The 17,750-nt window shown below is 42.9% G+C and overlaps 1 protein-coding gene across 3 annotated transcripts in view; it reads left to right on the forward strand.

The window, feature by feature from the left end:
* hdac4 (histone deacetylase 4) overlaps window positions 1-17,750 on the forward strand; it is a 101,011-nt gene that overhangs the window by 52,962 nt on the left and 30,299 nt on the right. For all 3 annotated transcript variants that reach the window (XM_026376571.1, XM_026376572.1, XM_026376573.1), the window contains 10 exons: window positions 2,049-2,252; window positions 2,346-2,491; window positions 2,955-3,105; window positions 5,223-5,343; window positions 6,484-6,602; window positions 12,695-12,823; window positions 12,964-13,070; window positions 13,261-13,380; window positions 13,697-13,904; window positions 14,255-14,472. In XM_026376571.1, coding sequence (XP_026232356.1) covers window positions 2,049-2,252; window positions 2,346-2,491; window positions 2,955-3,105; window positions 5,223-5,343; window positions 6,484-6,602; window positions 12,695-12,823; window positions 12,964-13,070; window positions 13,261-13,380; window positions 13,697-13,904; window positions 14,255-14,472 — 1,523 coding nt within the window. The remainder of the gene's footprint in view (window positions 1-2,048; window positions 2,253-2,345; window positions 2,492-2,954; window positions 3,106-5,222; window positions 5,344-6,483; window positions 6,603-12,694; window positions 12,824-12,963; window positions 13,071-13,260; window positions 13,381-13,696; window positions 13,905-14,254; window positions 14,473-17,750) is intronic.

Here is a 17,750-nt window from a genome sequence, read left to right on the forward strand (position 1 = left end):
GCCACACCCTTTCTTCTCTCTCTGCTGTCCCGTTGGGTGGTATCAAGTTTCCTCCTTTGCTGAAAACCTGCCCGGTACCAAAGATGCCATTGGCTATCTCAGCAAGTAACTCCATCGCCACCTCATTGGCCACTGGGGATGCCAGGACATCCACGATAGGCCAGAGATGCACTCCGTTGGTTTCAAGGTATTGATAAGTGGCAGAGGGCTCGGCACAATGCAAGATGGTTGTATCAATGAGAAGAGACTGATCTCAAGCTCAGCTATCGAGCACAAATCAAAGATTGGTGTGGTTGCACGAGTTTGAAGATTTGGTCATTCCTTATAAATTGGTTTTATCTTAGCCTAAATAAACTTTCACACAGCTTCACATAAAAGGCTGGTGCTGCATGACGTCGCTACGTGTATCAATAACTTTGCCAGTTTTGGATGATGTTTCAGTAAATACTATATCGTGCTGTATGTAAGAGGACACAGTAGCACGCTGACAGTGTTGAATCAGAGCACAGCTGAATCCAGTTAAGGCTTTAAAGTTGGCATAGGATTTCTGGAGTTTTGTGTAGAAGTTGACCACGGTTTGCGTGTGAGCTGCTGTGCTGTTTGCTTGTTGTGGAGAAATAATCTGATTGCACTAATACTCCAGTTCAATATGTCAAACATGTTGATGCAGGGATGTTACATTTCCCATGTTTGCTTTTTGTTTCGTGTTTCAACAACACTACAGGCCTCACTGGATTAGTCCGATAAAGCAGCATAAATGTTGCAGATTAAATGAAACATGAGGAATGTACTGCAAACAGGCGTTTATATTTTGTGTCAGGCACTTTTTCACTGTGGACACATGAGCTAAGTGTGCAAGTGTAGCTTTAGTGTCTTGCCCACTGTGAACTTTGGTCCCTCAAATGTGTGATGGTGCTGGATGTATATGTACATTAACATCATACACAACTTTGCATTCTCTGTAAAAAAGAAATATATATATATACACACTCTCTTCACTCGTCAGCAGTGGACTTAAAATAAGCAAAATGTAGCATAACTGTCTGTGTCACAGCAAATCCCTGCTGCAAAAAATCATTTTGCATGGGGATTGTTTTTACATCCTCTTGTCGTGTTTCCTCATTCTATCCGTGTGCGCTTGCTTGTCAGTTGTTGTATGTAGTGTAAGTGCAGGGTTTCCGTGAGAATTAAGATTGTATGGATGTGTGTAAACTGTATATTTGGAGGCATCCTGCGCACTCTGCTCCCACCACAGCGCTGTCTGTTGCTCGGATGATCTCTGGCTCTCTAAATCGCAGACACATATTATGTTTTTGGTGTTTTTGCTAATCCCCTTATCGAGCGTGTACAAGTGAAAAACAGACGTATGTTTGCCAACATTCCAAGCAGCTAGTATGATGTGTAACCGTTAAGTCTGCAGTGTCCAGACAGCTGATGTAACCAGCGCTCATTGGTCTTGTTTAGATCAGAGAGAGTGGTTTGGCGGCTATTAGAGGATATTAAAAACCTTGGACTTCAAATTTATTATGTAATTTCACCACAAACATACTGTATTCTGGAAAATGACATGGATTTTCTGTTTTCCTTAATTTTTTTTCTTTAATAACTCTGGACTTGCAGCCATGTTGAGTTTCTCAGCACTGTGCTGTAGTAAGAATTCCATTTTTCCTGCCAGGTTAACCTCACTGACCCTCAGAGACAAATCTGCTGTTGGACTGAAAAGCTTCACGGTACAGACACGCACATAGTTGCACATGTTGTTCACAGAGGCACATATTGAGGCTAAGATAATAATCTCTTCATGGGAAATATCAGAGGAACATGCAGGCTTCCTACAAGTACTTCCTGCAGTACGTGGTTCTTTTTATGTATGTTTATGTTGTGTTTTTATGCATGTGTGTGGATGTTACCAGGTAATAGCTGAAGTTGATATTTGCAACCTTTTGAGTCTAGAAACCTGCCCTGTAAGTTCTTTATTGCTGCATGTTCTTAACAGACCCCGCCTTTGTTTCCTCCCTTATGCCCTTTGTGGCTTCCTTCTCTTTCAGTGGACGTGAGCACAGCAGCGCTGCCCACGCAGGTGCCTCCTACCACCACAGCCATCCTTCCCATGGACCTGCGCGTAGTGGACCATTCTCACCACCATCACCAGCAGCAGTCCCCTTTTGGCCTGGTTCCCCAACCTCACCCTACGCCGCCTTCCTCCACAGCTTGTCCCACGTCCAGCGAGCCTGGCCGCGGGCCAGTCAATAGTAAGCAGGGCCGATCTCTGGTTGTCCTGTGTGGTTCGAAGTTGTCCCTCGCTCCAGATGATTTGAGTAACAAACTCTGTATTACCTCCTCAGGCCACCAGGACCAGCAGCTGCAGCAGGAGCTGGTGGCGCTCAAACACAAGCAGCAGCTCCAGAGACAACTACTGATCGCTGAGTTCCAGAGGCAGCATGAACAGCTATCACGACAACACGAAGCCCAGCTGCAGGAACATATCAAGGTGAGGTGGTGGGGCGGGATATGTAAGGAAATACAGGCTCTAAGGGTTAGGGAGGGCCTTCGTCCCTAAATACTACCCCCATAGGCCTGTACTGGGCATAAAATCCATCTTGTGCGGACAGGAGGAAGCATGTGCATGTGTACAGTCATCTCGGTGGAAAGATCACTGGTCCCACTAAACCTTGTGTATGTGAGTTTTCTGTTCAACTGACTCCACTAAAAAGCCTCTGGTGATTCTTCAACCACTAAGTTAGCTCATAAGTACAATCAGTCTGGGTTAAAAATAACTCTGATGTGTGTTTTCCATTCTACTCAGAGTCCAGGTTAGCACAGCCCTCATTATTGGACTCAAGCCTAGTGATGTCATGTGGTTCATCAAAAGCTAACTTTTGAATCATAATTTTGCCAAGGCTCAGTCATGGCTTACTGTAAATGAATCAATGTCTCTTCCCTCTCCCCACCAGCACCAACAGGATTTACTGGCGCTCAAGCACCAACAGGAGCTGTTGGAACATCAGATGAAGATGGAGCAGCAACGTCATGAGCAGCAGCTGGAGAAACAGCAGCGGGAACATAAGCTCCAACAGCTCAAAAACAAGGAGAGGGGACAGGAGAGTGAGTAGCAGCTGTCAGTGAGAAAGATGTTTGGTGAGGTGACCAGCGTTTATTAGACGTTTAGAGTCATATTATCACAGCAGAAGTCAGCTCAGAGGAGAGACTTGGTTCTTCCAGCCTTTCTGTCACAGCAGTAAAAGCTGCTCCTGCACATTTACCACAGGGAATCTAAGCATAAGATGACCAAGACAGCTTGGAGAGCAAGTGGCACACATGCTTTTGTTTGTGTAATTTGTTCGTTTCCTAGTGTCATTTTTTTTAAGGAGCAACACAGTAAACCAAATAATTCATTGTAGCCTGATTTGATCTATTTATTTTGTCTCTTTCTGAAGAATTTTATTTGATCTTACATTTCATTATTGTTGCATTGTCCACTCTAGGATCTTTTATCTTATAATAATGGACAAACCCATGAAGCCAAAGTTATTCTTTTAACTGCCATTGCCATTGGAGTGTACTCAGATTGTATCGTTACTGTTAGGAGTTGTGCTGCTCCTGCTGTAAAGCGCTCCTGCTCCTTTTTTATGACAAGCTCATATCGACTCTGAAATGAGCTTTGACGCAATTACAATATTTTTTGGCAGGAGGAAATGTTTGTGGCAGGTTATTCGAACAGTGCCAAGCCTGAATGCTTTTCTTGTTCCGGTAATTGTTCTGTGTAACGTAAATAGAAGGCATTCATGAAAGCGTTCAGTGACTATGTAAAGCATGTGCATTTGCATTGTTGTAGAAGAACACCTTACTAATATTCTTGCCTTGTCTTATGCTGTGTTACTGAATAGTGTCACAGATTGCACAGGATGCACGATGTAGACACCGGTTAAAACGTCTATTATAAAGTGTTTCAGACAAAAAACAAGTCAATGAGCAGGCAGTGGTCCAAACAGATAAGTAAGGCTGCAAAGCTGCAGCTGAGGGCCACAACCTGACCTACTGCGAGTAGAAGTGAATTGGTGTATATAGTTGGAAGCGTGGAGAAGTTTATGGATATAGCAGAGGCAGGTATAACAGTTTATTATCCACAACATGGCATGCAGCATTCGTATATAAATTTGTGAAAGTACTAAGTAATGTGATCATATTTTGGACACAACTACACTCAGAAAGTGACTTAAATTACTTATAATTTAGTCAAAAAGTTTAATATGGTTCTTGCTGCTTCTTGCTGCTTTATGCTAATATAAGAACTAGTATGCTGGTAGAGACGATGAATGTATTGATTATCAAATGTATTAAAAAGCCTCATCATCTCACTGATTGTGTGCTCTTATGATTATTGTTGGTATGCTGCTAAAGTCCTTTTTTTTTCTCTCTACCATTTTCTCCTGGGCAAAATGAGCCTACAGTTTAACATCTATGGAAAGAGCGTTGGGTTGTGAACAGAAGAAGCTTTGTTAAGTATGCAGTAAATTGCATAGAAGGCAGTCTCATAAAAGCCAATTTGCTTCAGTGGCAAAGCAGACATAGTGGGATGTCAGCACTTCCAGCGGCAGCGTGATTTAAGGAGCACATATTAGCTGTTCTCACTTTCACATACTCTTTTTTTTTTTAAAAAACACTTTTTACCTCAAGCTTGACACATCACCTGTTATCACTCCTTCTCTAACATTCACAGAAAAACATGCTTCCACTGTTTGTTTTTTTTCTTTATTATTATTTGCTTTCCTCACTCGGTGCCTCACTTCCCTCTTCCCCCCCCCGGACAATTTGTCTGTAGCTGTGAAACGAGGGTGGTAATTGAGGAGAGACCGGGAGCCGAGTGAAACTCGTGATGTGTGTGTCTTAGAGATGAGTTACCTAGCACGGATGTCCTCTCTGTGGAATTTCAGTGAAATGCTGATGCAAGATTGTAGCGTGCAGCTAGGAAAGCCATTAGGTATCATAACATGAATGATGTTGTTATAATTTCATGTCAGTGTCACAGATTGGACTTATAAAGGAGCTACAGCGCGGCTCAGTCACTCAAGTAGGAACCTCGCCATAAAAAAAGAGAAGTGTTTTGGTGTAGGACACAGGGCTCTGCATGGGGTGGGGGGGGGGTGTTTGTGAATGGAGTTGTGTGGAAAAAAAATGTAACTTACTTCTGCTCATTGTTTTTCATGTGTCTCCCTGTTTAGGTGCAGTTGCCAGTACCGAGGTAAAGATGCGGCTTCAGGAGTTTGTCCTGAACAAGAAGAAAGCCTTAGCTCAGCGAAATTTGAACCACTGTCTGCCCAGTGACCCACGCTACTGGTATGGGTGAGTATCACTACGGATCACCACAGAACCACTCGCAGTGTGCCTTGGGGTCTAGCTCTTTGTACACTGATGACAAATTTATGCAACATGAAGCTTGATTCCAAATTTATGTGGGTTTAATTTTCCAATTTACACAAAATTTGATAAGTGAGAAGCAGAGAGACAGAGAGGTGAGATTTCCTCTCTGCAACTCCACATGCTATCAAATATCGGCTTGTATTGACTTTTGTGTTGCTATAAGTCTTTTAATTGTTGCTTTTTTATATCTAAGCTCAAACAGTGCTGTCTATGAGAATCAAACACAAAGCGACAATGATGAACTGTATGAAAGCATCTTTGCAAACATGGCGAACCCCGCGGTGTTGTGAACCCCTGTTGTGTGGGTGTCTGCCATTGATGTGCTTTTTGTGTGCGGTGAATCCCTGCATGTGCAAGAAACTTCCAGCATCAACATTAGCCTTTGAGAGTCCTCGCCAGTTGCCTCTGACTTAAACTACAGAGGAAATGTTTGAAGGAACGTCAGCGTTTGTTGCCGTGACTGACAGCTGGCTCTCTTTGAGGTGCGCTCGCATGTGCGGATGTTTGAAGCGGGTAGAGAGAAAAGACAATGGCATCTCTCCTGTGCTTTAAATATTTGAAGAGGTTTTAAGCAGTCAAACATTTCTGCCAAGTAGGAGATGACAGAACAATTTACAGACTGTTCTATCAGAAGGAAAATGGCTCTCTATCACTGTCACCACCCTTTCTCATTGCCTTTTTTCTCTTCACTTCTTCCCGTGCGTCTCATCCTGCATCTCTCCCTTCTTCCATGGCTGTCTCTCTGTATTCTTCACCCACTTTTCTGAAGGAAACAAAGCAGCTTAGCCTCTTTACTGTCTTAAGAAGATAGAGTGAGGGAGAGGATACTTCTAGTTCTCAGCTCTCAGACCCAGTCTGTGTTTGTCTTGCTCTCTTTCTCTGTTGCACTCACGCTGTTGTCCACAGTCTGCTGTCTTTTCAAGTGTTTACCATGCGGAGGCAGTGCACCTTTTGTGTGTGCATGTGTATGTATGTCAGGTAAGGTGCAGTAGGGATACAGAAATGACCAAAGTCATGTTACATGTTATACTAATGTTTAATATTTCTTTACATTGTTTGTAGAAAAACGCAGCATAGCTCTTTGGACCAGAGCTCTCCCCCACAAACAGCATTGTCAGCATACAACCACCCAATGCTGGGCACATACGACTCAAAAGATGACTTCCCTCTGCGCAAAACAGGTACTTAACGATGCCAGGCTTTGCTGAGGTATTGCTACTTTTCAGTTCCATATTCCTCCACCTCTTATAGCCGGTGACCTATTGCATGTCCAGAAGGGAGCCCTAATCTCCCTTTTCCCTGCATTAGCAATTGAAATGGCTTATTGAGTTTCAAAGTCAGGCACATGAACCAGGAGTCAGCCAGTGGAGGATTAAAAGCAGTTCCTAAAATATTCTTTAAAAAAATGATAATGTAAATGAGGGTGGGGGGTGGATAGATGGAGTGTGGGATCACTTGAAATTAGAACATTAGAAACCATAAAATCAGTAATAAAAACATTCTCAAATCAACTTAAACAGTAAAATGCCAGCACTTATACCCACAAGCCGATCAGTAGCAAGTAGAACCAATTTCAGTTCTGGTTTATCATCTAAGGGAGGGGTATTAGATAATTTTAGTCTAGAATGATTTCTATTTAGCCTTCCTTCCATATAAAGGCAGTTGGCTATTTGTTTCTTATTTTCAGCTCATTCACACTGATACCGACACGTTCAGCCACACTCATTTGCAGACGTTGTGGATGATACTGTTCAAAAAACAACTCTTGACCACTGTGGGAAGTGTCCTAAAAACCACAGAAAGCATATAAAAACCACTGTTTCTGCCTTTTGGATGCATCAGACTATTATTTCTCTGTCCTTCTTTCCATGTCAAGTACGGCCAAGCTGTGATTATTCACTTAGCGTCAGCAGCTGCTTTGGCAGTATCACTGCCTGCTCTCACAGCTGGAGGCCAAACTCTGTGTACTCTGCACTCCTGCCCACCTGCTGTGTGCCGGAGGCGGAAAGATTTATCTTGGCACACAACCTCAGGCAGCAAGTTTCAACTTTCAGTGACACTCAGATGTAATTCAGGAATTTCTTGGGGTGCCGATGGTGCTGAGAAATATGCGCAACTCGTAGTTTCAGTTCACATTGACACAAGACACAACAACCTGCATACTAGTCAAATCCAAAAATGATGGCAACTGCTCATGTGCCCACGTACGCTGTGACTGTTGAGGAACTTTTCTGTCGGCAGTGAGCTGACATAGATCAGATCAGACTTTGAAACACAGAGCTGAACTGTGTTCAGAAGGAAGTGAGTGACAGTAGTCGCCACAGTTCTGCTCCGATCTGACGAGCGGAGCTGTCATACATGACGTTTTTGCCTGTGGTGACCACGTTGGTAATGTATGCGTGTAAATTACAAATGTACGTGAAGAATTCTTTTTCTGTCAGGCAAGTCCAGGCATACAGTATAGTCCAACAGGGCTTCATTGTCCAAGTCTGAGAGGCTTTGTGATAATGGCTCTTAGAACACAGAGGGCCACTTTGAATGCTGCAGCAGGAAGTCTGTTAGGGCTTCATGACAGACGCAGACTTGTCATGGTGACCCCCTTTCTCCCTCACTCTTTCACACACTGTCACACACTTTTCCATACCACACTGTGCACTGAATATTTAGACCATGCTGGAAAACCACATGCAGTATAGTGCTTTCATGTTCTTGGTTTAATCCGAGAGCTTAACGACTTGACACTTCTATTGAGCACAAAAGACGTTTGGTAAGGTAGTGATTTTGTGTTTAGTGATGGCCTCACTTCCACATGGCTCTTTGACCCACTGACCATGATTAGAACAATCTCTTCTGCTGTCACTGGAGATGCCATCATGTTGTTCTCATCTAACAATCCGGGGCACTCCCCGCAGACTGTTGGATTTGTTGGATTGTTACCACTTCCTGGTATTTAACCAGACTAAATCAAGTCCAAATCACCTATTACTGCTTGTGTTGGTGATAATCAAATTTAAATTGGATGTGGAGGTGTCCTCATGGGAAGCTCTAACATATTTTAAGTAGCAGTTAAATAGCAAAAATGTAAATAAGAGAAATATCAGCATCAGCTTTTCCACCCACCCCACTCATTTACCATTGGGTGTCACAGCAATCAGTAATGGATGCCACTAATTCTCTATCACCTCCGCAAGAAAGCCTTATTAGTTGTAAGTGTAACAAAGGAAATGTCAGTCAGCCCTTTAGTGTCTTAAGCTCATATCCACTCTGTAAAGATGGATGGTGGAAGTATTATGATAAATTTGTGAGGACCAATGTCTTACAGACACTGTAACTAGGAATTTGCTTTTATCATAGTGCTCTGTTCATAGAATAACTTGGCTGTAAAACATTTACAGTTAGATCTGAGTCGGATTATTTGCTACACTACCTATGTTTGTCTCTTTGTTCATGTCTATCTCATCTATCTTACTAATGTATCATCCATATGGTATTTCTGGGAAACTCCTCTGATGACTTTCAGAAAACTGCTGTATTGATTTCCATACTGTAAGTCTCCCTCCCTCCCCTCCCCTCCTTTCCTTGGAAGAGCGAGACGGCTTCCCCCAGCGTACCTCTTGCTCCTCGGGAATCCCATCTGTCAAAACAGATGAGTGACTAATCAATATGTTTTGTATCATAGAACCAGTTTCCTCCTTCACTCCCGTTTGAAATATTAAGCACCACTTATAGAGATGTTTTAATCTAGTATTGATATGTCATCAGACAGATAGGTTAAGAGTGTTGTACCATTGGCTGTTATGAAGAGAGACCTTAAAAGTTTTTGCTGTATTGAACAGTGTAGAAGCAAAGTACATACAGAAGCAAAGCATCCTTAGAGCAACACTGAAACTGTACTGTTACGATGTCTCTTATGAGTCCTAACATACGCCCTGTGGTATTCGTGCATTTTGAAACATGCAAAAGCTCATAAAGGTTTATGTTATTTTACTTCCTCCTCTTAAAAGCCACTTTGGACACCTGTGGCTGTTATGGAAATGTCTATGGGTCATAGAGGCCCAGCTAGGTTTCTGCCTCAGAAATGAGTGACCCATCCATTATGGGATGGAAGACCACAGAAGAAGACAGGCTGTTGCCTTACAACAAATACTGAAAATGCTCCTTGCAGTGATGTACAGTCTGATATATTAAGGTGCCATGTCCGTCTTTGCCATGCTTCCTTTGTGCACGTATACTTAAAAAAAAGTGTAAGGGCAAAGGCTCAAAAATGAAGAAGAGATGCCGGAGGTGAGAGAGGGAGAGACAGAGGACGGGATAGATGGAGGTGAGGGAAGGGGAAAGAGCTACAGCAAAATGCCAGCATCAGCAGTAAAGCCAGTCTGGGCCCTCTGCAGTGAGTGTGTTCGCACATGTGCACACTGGTGTGCTTTTGCCCAGTCGGCATTTACACCCTTCAAAGTCACTGTGTCCTGAGGTGAACACCCCCATTGTGACCATAGCTCTACTTCACCCTCCTTGTCTTTCTGCTTTACTGTCCTCTTAGCCTCTCTATAACCTTCTGCTTCTGTCTAGCGTGACGCTGTCTTCAACCACTACAATTTGCCCATTTCTTAATTACTCGGGATGCACAAACACAATTCTGACGCGCCCCTCTTTTATTGCACTGCTGCCGTGTGACCTCTTTCTCCTTTCCTGGCTTTCACCAGATTGTCCACAGTTTCTATCAGCTTTGCAGTCGGAGAGTTATTCAGTTGTATAATGTTTCCTGTGATATCTAGATGATATTTAAAAAACAAAAACACAAATAATGTTTGCGTATGATTTTAGGACAGACATGGTGAGAGATAACCCTGTCCTCTTATCTGAACTTGTTCAACACTCAGGCTCACATTAGAGCTGTTTTGATTGTAACAGGTTTTATCAGGATGTCATCTAAAACAAAAAAGACAATAATATAATGTAATATTTCAACCAGATCCTCAGCACTGTGATTTCTTCACTCTTCCATCATTTTGAGATGTCCAGAGCAGCTTTGAAAATCCAAAGTTCCAAATGTTTTTTGTAATATACTGAGTATTTCCATATTATGGTATTTTCATGAATCCAGAGAGAAATAATGTCCTTTTTACTCTTATTTAACAGCTTTAGTTACTCATTACCAGATTCAGATTCTTCACTACCTGAACTTGTACTAGTTTGTGCTTGTGTACTTCTGTCGCATGTGGTAACATATCAGAATTATACAAAAAGCCATGTTATTTCAGTATCTTTTATAGAGCAATAAATGATTGCAGTGGGTGGTTGTCTGATCTTATTTTTTATGCCCTATTATAATTATCATGGCAATAATTGTGGTAGTGTTAAAATGTCAAACTACTATAATTCCCTGTAGAATAGACTAAAACTGAACACAAATGTACCGTGCTGTATCTCTCAGTCCTTTCTTCTCCTCCAGTTCTGCTAATGCATTGCATTTTACCCTGACTCACCCCATCCCTCTTAACAAAGACTTTGGAAGAGTGCCCTTCACTTAGAAGGAGCTCAAATAATTGAGTTTTATAAGTTCAGCACCATGTTCCCCTTAAAATTGAAAGTGCATTTGAAAAGGTACTTAGACATTTATAGATTAGCATTCAAGGCTACGGGAAACACAGGCCACATGGTCTTTAATGTAAATCTCTACAGTATACAAATAAGAACCAATTACTTCCACTTGACTGTACCAAAACCTCCCAGCTCCTTCGCTGAGGCTAATGAATGCTGCATGCTCTGATTGATACAAGGTCGTGGGACGAGCATAGGGTCAACCGTTGGTCATCTGTCCAGCTTTGACTAATTGAATGGAAGAAAGCCAGTGGAGGAGGGAATAAAGCTGCCTGTATCTAGGGTAGTCTGACAAAGAGACACCAAAGAAAGATTAGCCAGAAAAGTCCAAACAATACCTCCGACCCAGGATATACCTGCATCACTTCCTGCCGTCACACAGCACTCACCAGTGCAGCTTGACAGCAAATCTAGAATAGGAGCCTCTGTTTGAAGGGCCAAGAAATTCAGAGCAAGACATACACAGATACCCAAACGCACGCATGAGGACACACACTGGCAGTTTTTTACAGCTGAAATTGTCTGGAAACAAGCAGTGTTCATTAGCAGAGTGTGGAGGCAGCTTCATTAACAGTGGGGTCAAGGAAGCTGCCAAGTTGGCTGCTTCCGCTTTGTCACATGATGACGCCTAACCTCAGCTCATGAGTTTGTCGGCCAACACATACAGCGTGGCCTATAGGGATGAGCTCATTAGCTCCAGTACATGCCCGTGAACAAGCTCCCGCTTGTGTGGCCCAGCAGTCTACCACCAAGCTGAGTGTCACAGCGACAGTTGAGAGAGAATCTGTAATTTCCAACACATTTATGGGGCTGTAACACATTAATATTTTTAGAATGGGTGGCCTAGTTGGAAATGCAATACTTAACCCTGTCACTGCTTAACTGTATTCACTTAGCTACAGTGGCAAGAAAAAGTATGTGAACATTTTGGAGTTTCATGGTTTCCTGCATGAATTTGTCATAAAATGTGATATGTGTGAAGTGTGTTAACAAATATAATGTGTTTAATATAGTAACAACAACAAAAAAAACAAAACAAGAAGAACAACCTTAAAAACCTCACAGTGCAAGTGGAAAAAGTATGTGAAAGCAATAACCTCAGCCAGGTCCTTCCTGTAGCTGTGAATCAGACGTGCACATTGTTCAATTTTAGCCCATTCTTCCTGCAGAACTGTTTTAGCTCTGTCATATTCCTTCGACGTCTCGTGTGTGGCTCTCTTTTCTGAGGTCTGAGCTCTGACTTGGCCACTCCAAAAAAGTGGATTTTGCTTTTCTGGAGCCATTCTGTTGTCTGTTTTAGATAATTGTCCTGTTGTATCACCCAACTTCCACAGAGTTTCAGCTGACGTACAAACATTCTCACATTATCCTAAAGAATTGTTTGATACACTTGGGAATTAATTTTCCCCTCAATCGCTGCAAGCTGGTCAGGCCCTGATGCATCACAGCAGTTGAAAATCCTGATGTTTCCTCCACCAGACTTTACGATTAGAATGATGTTTTCATGTTGATATGCTGTGCTGTTTTTATGCCAGATGTAGTGGCTGGGTGTTCTTTCTAAATAGTTCAATATAGTTTCATCAGAAGGTATCTTACAGGTTTGATCTTATTCTACAATAAACCTCCTTTTCCTCCCTCATCTTGTCCTTTTTCCCCCTCTGTGTCTTGTCAGCCTCTGAGCCCAATCTGAAGTTTCGTTCCAGGCTAAAGCAGAAGGTGACAGAGCGTCGCAGCAGTCCTCTGCTCCGCAGGAAAGATGGTCCCATCACTACTGCCAAGAAACGTTCTCTAGACATGGCTGGTTAGGACTCGTGTCACATGCTTTCATCTGTTGCTCTGATTTATTATATTGACGATGTGCTCAGTGCTGTATTTATCAATGAGTGGGTTTTGCCTATGCAAAACAAACTGTAACATCTAATATCTGTGTGTGTATTTTAGAGTCTGCATGTAACAGTGCACCAGGCTCTGGCCCCAGCTCCCCCAACAACAGCTCTAGTAACATCCCAAATGAGAATGGAGTCACTATCTCCAGCAGCCCAGGAGAGGTAAGCAACATTGCTGCCAATGTGTGCATCCATTGGTCTTTGTGTGTATGAGGCAGAGGTGTGATCTCTCCAGGAGGAGATTAGCAATGTGTGTTTATTGTACCAGTGATGTATGTAAGATGTCTTTCTTGTGGAAAAACTGTTAGAGTATTTATTGTATTTATTGTAATGTGTGATTATGTGTGTCCAGGCCTCCCTGCTTCACAGGTTGGCTGCAAGAGAGGGTTCAGTCAGCCAGCTCTCTCTATACACCTCCCCTTCTCTGCCCAACATCACACTGGGACTGCCAGCTACAGGCCCAGCTAACACTGTAAGTAATGTTAATAAACAGTATTATACCATTATACAAGATAGCATTACCAATAAGCAATCTTTGGTTTGCACCCATAATGTAACAGGCCTATGTAATGGTACTGGAACACTTGTTCAGTGAGTGCTTAGTTTACTACAGAGTGAAATGGTAGCTTGTCGTTGTTTTCTGGCATGGCTTCCATGTTGCTTGTTCCCTCTCTCAACCTCTTTGTCTCGTTCGACCCTTCACTTTTTGTCCATCTGTCTCTTTCTGTGTCTGCCGGCCTTTTATCTTCTCCCTCCTTGTGTCTCAATCTTCTTCGTTCTCCTTGTAGGTGGTGTCAGGACACCAAGATGGCGAGAGTCATCTGCCTGCGTTGCAGCAGGGCATTCCTCTGACGCCTCCTTTCCTGCCCACTGCTCACTTGCCTTCCTACTTGGCATCTTCAGCGTTGGACAGGGAGGGGGCTGGAGGGGGCACAACTGGTCACAACCCCCTTCTGCAACACATGGTACTGCTGGAGCAGGGCCATAATCCAATGGGTTAGTGTTAACTGCAACATTTATTTCCCTTTCTTCTTAGCATTAAGGACTTGATCACTGAAGTGATATACTGTGCATGTACATACATATTTGTGCTATCAGGATAGTCCACATTTTCTTTAATTTGACTAATGTAACACAAACACATATATAGAAAGACAGAAAAATATTCGATGATTATACTGTAGGTCACAGTGTCAGTTCCAAAAGATGTTATCTGTCCATTATCTATACCAGCTTATTCTTAACGGCGACAGAGAGTAGCTGATTCCAGCTTACCCTGGGAGAGACGTGGGGTATACTAGATCGCTAGTTTAAGAAACACTTTAACCACTTTGTGTTTACCACAGTTGGCCTTAGTGGCCTTCCGCTACCGTCACCGTCTGTCTCCAAGCTTGCGCGGAGCCACCGTCCCCTGGGGAGGACCCAGTCGGCCCCTCTGCCCCAGCAGCAGTGTGGACAGGCCCAGGCCCTGCAGCAGCTGGTGGTCCAGCAGCAACACCAGCAGTTCTTGGAGAAACACAAGCAGCTATTCCAACAGCAGCAGCAGCAACACATCATCAACAAGGTAGGGCAGTGTGTGTGTGTGCATGGTTTAGTACCTGCATGTGTGAGTGTGTCAGCACTGCTATTCACAGTTACACAGGTGTGATGGTGCAAGCAGCAACAATACATGTAGATAAAAGTGTTTGAGTCTCGGTCTGTATAGCAGTATTTGTCCATTCGGTTTATGTCTGTGAATCCTGTCTTTGCTCTAAGAGCAGGATGATTCAGCCTGCAATCAGCAAGTCTTCTAGTCAGTCTCTCTTGTCTATGTTCGCGTATCCCTACTTCTCTCTGTCACCCTGGCAACTGTGCCCAAGAGGAAGCTGCCTCCAAATATGGTCACATCGGAAATGTAACTCACTGCATCACTGTAGGTGTGTTTGTGGAAGTGTGTGTCTTCAAGTAAATGGGGAGTTGCAGCATTGTAAGGTCACAATACAGAGGGAGATGTGTTTGTGCTTGAGTGTGTGTCTGTGTGTGTGTGTGTGTGCGTGCGTGCGTGTGCGCGCACGTGCTGACGTTCCTGTAGGATTAAGCATCATTATGTCTTTGTTGTTTAGCTGTTGGTGACTCCCTCTGCTTCTACACTCCAGGCTCCACTCTTGAGTCCAGCTAATTAGGTTAAGCTCAAGTGTAAAACCAGGTTATTTACATGGAACAGTAAATAAAGCAGTGTTAATGCTCTTTTTCAGGAAACCTGCAATGAGAGTGTAAGAATGTAACTCATACGTCACACAAGGTTTAAGTATGTGATATATTTTTAAAAATGTAAATGCATCTGAATAATCTTAAAATATTTTCTTGTAGTCCACTACAGTGAATGACGAATGAAGAGCTCACCAAACAAGTAAAGATAACTTGCTGCTGCTTTGATCACATATGTTTTGTGTACATTACATATATATTTATATTTAGACATTTGGCTGACGCTTTTATCCAAAGCGACTTACACGTAAGGTACAACGCAAAGGCAGGGGAAGCGTAGGGAGGTGTTGCCTGAGGACCCCTACTGGAGGTAGGCGATCTTAGCAATACACTACCTAGCCGCCATTAAAACATCAACAACAAAAACTGACTTACACAGGAGTGTTGAGTAGACAGTGGCCACAAGGCCAGCATCACATGGACAGAAGATTTGTTCGCAGACATAGAGAAATACGTTCTCTGTTTTTCAAACAGGCAGATGTTTGTAATGTCAAAAAATGCAAACCACATGTGTAAACCTCCGTCATCAGAAGAATTGCTTCCATGTTCCAAGTTTCTGTTTGGATCACTGGGGATCTGCAACATTTAAGTCTACAACAGAACACAACTCCCTTTGCGAGTTTAAATATGTAGGTTGAAAACTGTGTTATAGCTGCAGTAGAGGTTATTTACATTGTTAACTCTTTCAGCAGTTGAACTGTGAAATCTGCAGTGATTTGCAGTCTTCAATGTCTAGATTACTTTCTATTACTGTAATTTAGCCTTTGAATGTAGGGCTGGCATGGCAGCTCAGGGGCTAGACCACTTGTCTCTCCAGAACCATGTCCTGGACTTGAAGCTATCAGACCCCCTGATTGTCTCTGACATATGTGACCCTGTGGTTTCCTGCAAACACTTTCCATCCCGTGTTGCTTGTTAGTGTGAATACTGTACGCTTGGCTGTACAACTGTGGGACAGACAGTCAACCTGTCCTGAGTGTATCCCTTCCCAATTTTTACCCCCACATTTTCACTGCATTCAGGTTCACTTAAAAGAATAATATCAATGCACTGATGATCTCATTGTTTTTCACATGTACACAGTCCACCGTTTAACTCAAAGGCGCCCAGGCAACTTTTCACAGTGTTTAGTTATCTTTGTTGTTGTTGTTGTGACGTTGTTGCTATGGGCTGACATAGAGGATGGTGTCCCTTCCTTTCTTTAGAACCAGATTGCTTGAAAAGTGAAGTTCACTTGACTCATCTGGCTGATCTCAGCCTGTGAAGTATGAAGCCCAAACTCTAAATATCCGCGGAATAAGAAGCACACTTAGTGTTTTTTGCCAGAGTAAATCCAACAAAAAAAATCTACTGACATGCAGTGGCTTGGCAGTGTAGTTTGTTACGGTGAATAGTTTGTCATTGTCAACAGTTGTATTACTTTACCAAAGGACTAAATCTATGGTTAAGCCAGAATAATCCCGGGTGAGTGAGCAGCCATATAGTGCTACAGACGATTCTTATTGGCTGATTTCTTCTTTTTGCTCTGGATTCTTTGTTTACCTGCGCCAGCACCTGCAGCTGCAAAACAAGTTCTGATAGTGTTGTTTTATTTTAAGCATCCACCGGTTGGCTGCTCTGGCTAAAACAATACTGCAGACATAGCAGCATCCAGAGTCGTGCCATTCTTACCTAATTACTCACTAAATAGATTGTATGTCTTCAGTAGGTCACGGCCTTTTCCTTTGATTTGTACTATCTTTTATAGAACATGAGTAGCTACGGACAGTCCACTGTTGCATAAAAAATCTGGTTCTTAACGTGAAGAAGTACAAGTTATTCTCTACAAGTACTGCAGTGGTATGTTATGTTTAGATGGATTTATTTACCCTACCCCACCCTATTTACCACTGAAGATCCACCACTTTGCAAAACATTAATCATCTGTCGCCTTCCTTCCTTTCCTTGTTCACGTTTTCAGTCAAGTCAGCAATGAAAGAGGACCTTCCTGTCGACTAAAATTTGGCTTTAACAGTTCAACATGTTGGCAGCAAAGAAAGGAATGAAAGAATCTTGAAACAGTTCCAACCCGAGCTTGCCACCTACCATTAATTGCTTGAGACAGCTAAGGCAACACTGTGGTGTATTCAGTCACCTAATATTGTTGTGTGTGTGTGTGCGTGTGTGGTGTGTGTGTGTGAGTGTGTGTGTGCGTCTGTGTGTGTGAGACGAAGAGAGAGAGACGTTGAGTCAACTGGAGTCAAGTGTTTGTATATACAAGCACCTTTCCTCCACACTCTTCCAACTGATTCAACAGGCTTATTTAGTGTATGTCCCACTTAAGGCTCAACTATTTCCTCTGTAAAAGAGGAGAAATAGAAAGAGAGAAAAACAAGAGAGAAAGGAAGAGAGAGTCGGTGCAGCATTAGTGGATGAGTGTTTTCAGTTTGTTTGGAGAAGAGGGACTGGGATGAGGCAAGAGCCTGTTCTCTGACGTCAATGGACTGTTCCCTGGGCAATATGCCAGCCAAATATTTGTGTGTGTGTGTGTGTGTGTGTGTGTGTGTGTGTGTGTGTGTGTGTGTCTTTCTTTCACAGTGTGTTCCATGCACAGTC

This window comes from Anabas testudineus, chromosome 21, assembly GCF_900324465.2.
Source record: "Anabas testudineus chromosome 21, fAnaTes1.2, whole genome shotgun sequence".
NCBI classification, from domain to species: domain Eukaryota; kingdom Metazoa; phylum Chordata; class Actinopteri; order Anabantiformes; family Anabantidae; genus Anabas; species Anabas testudineus.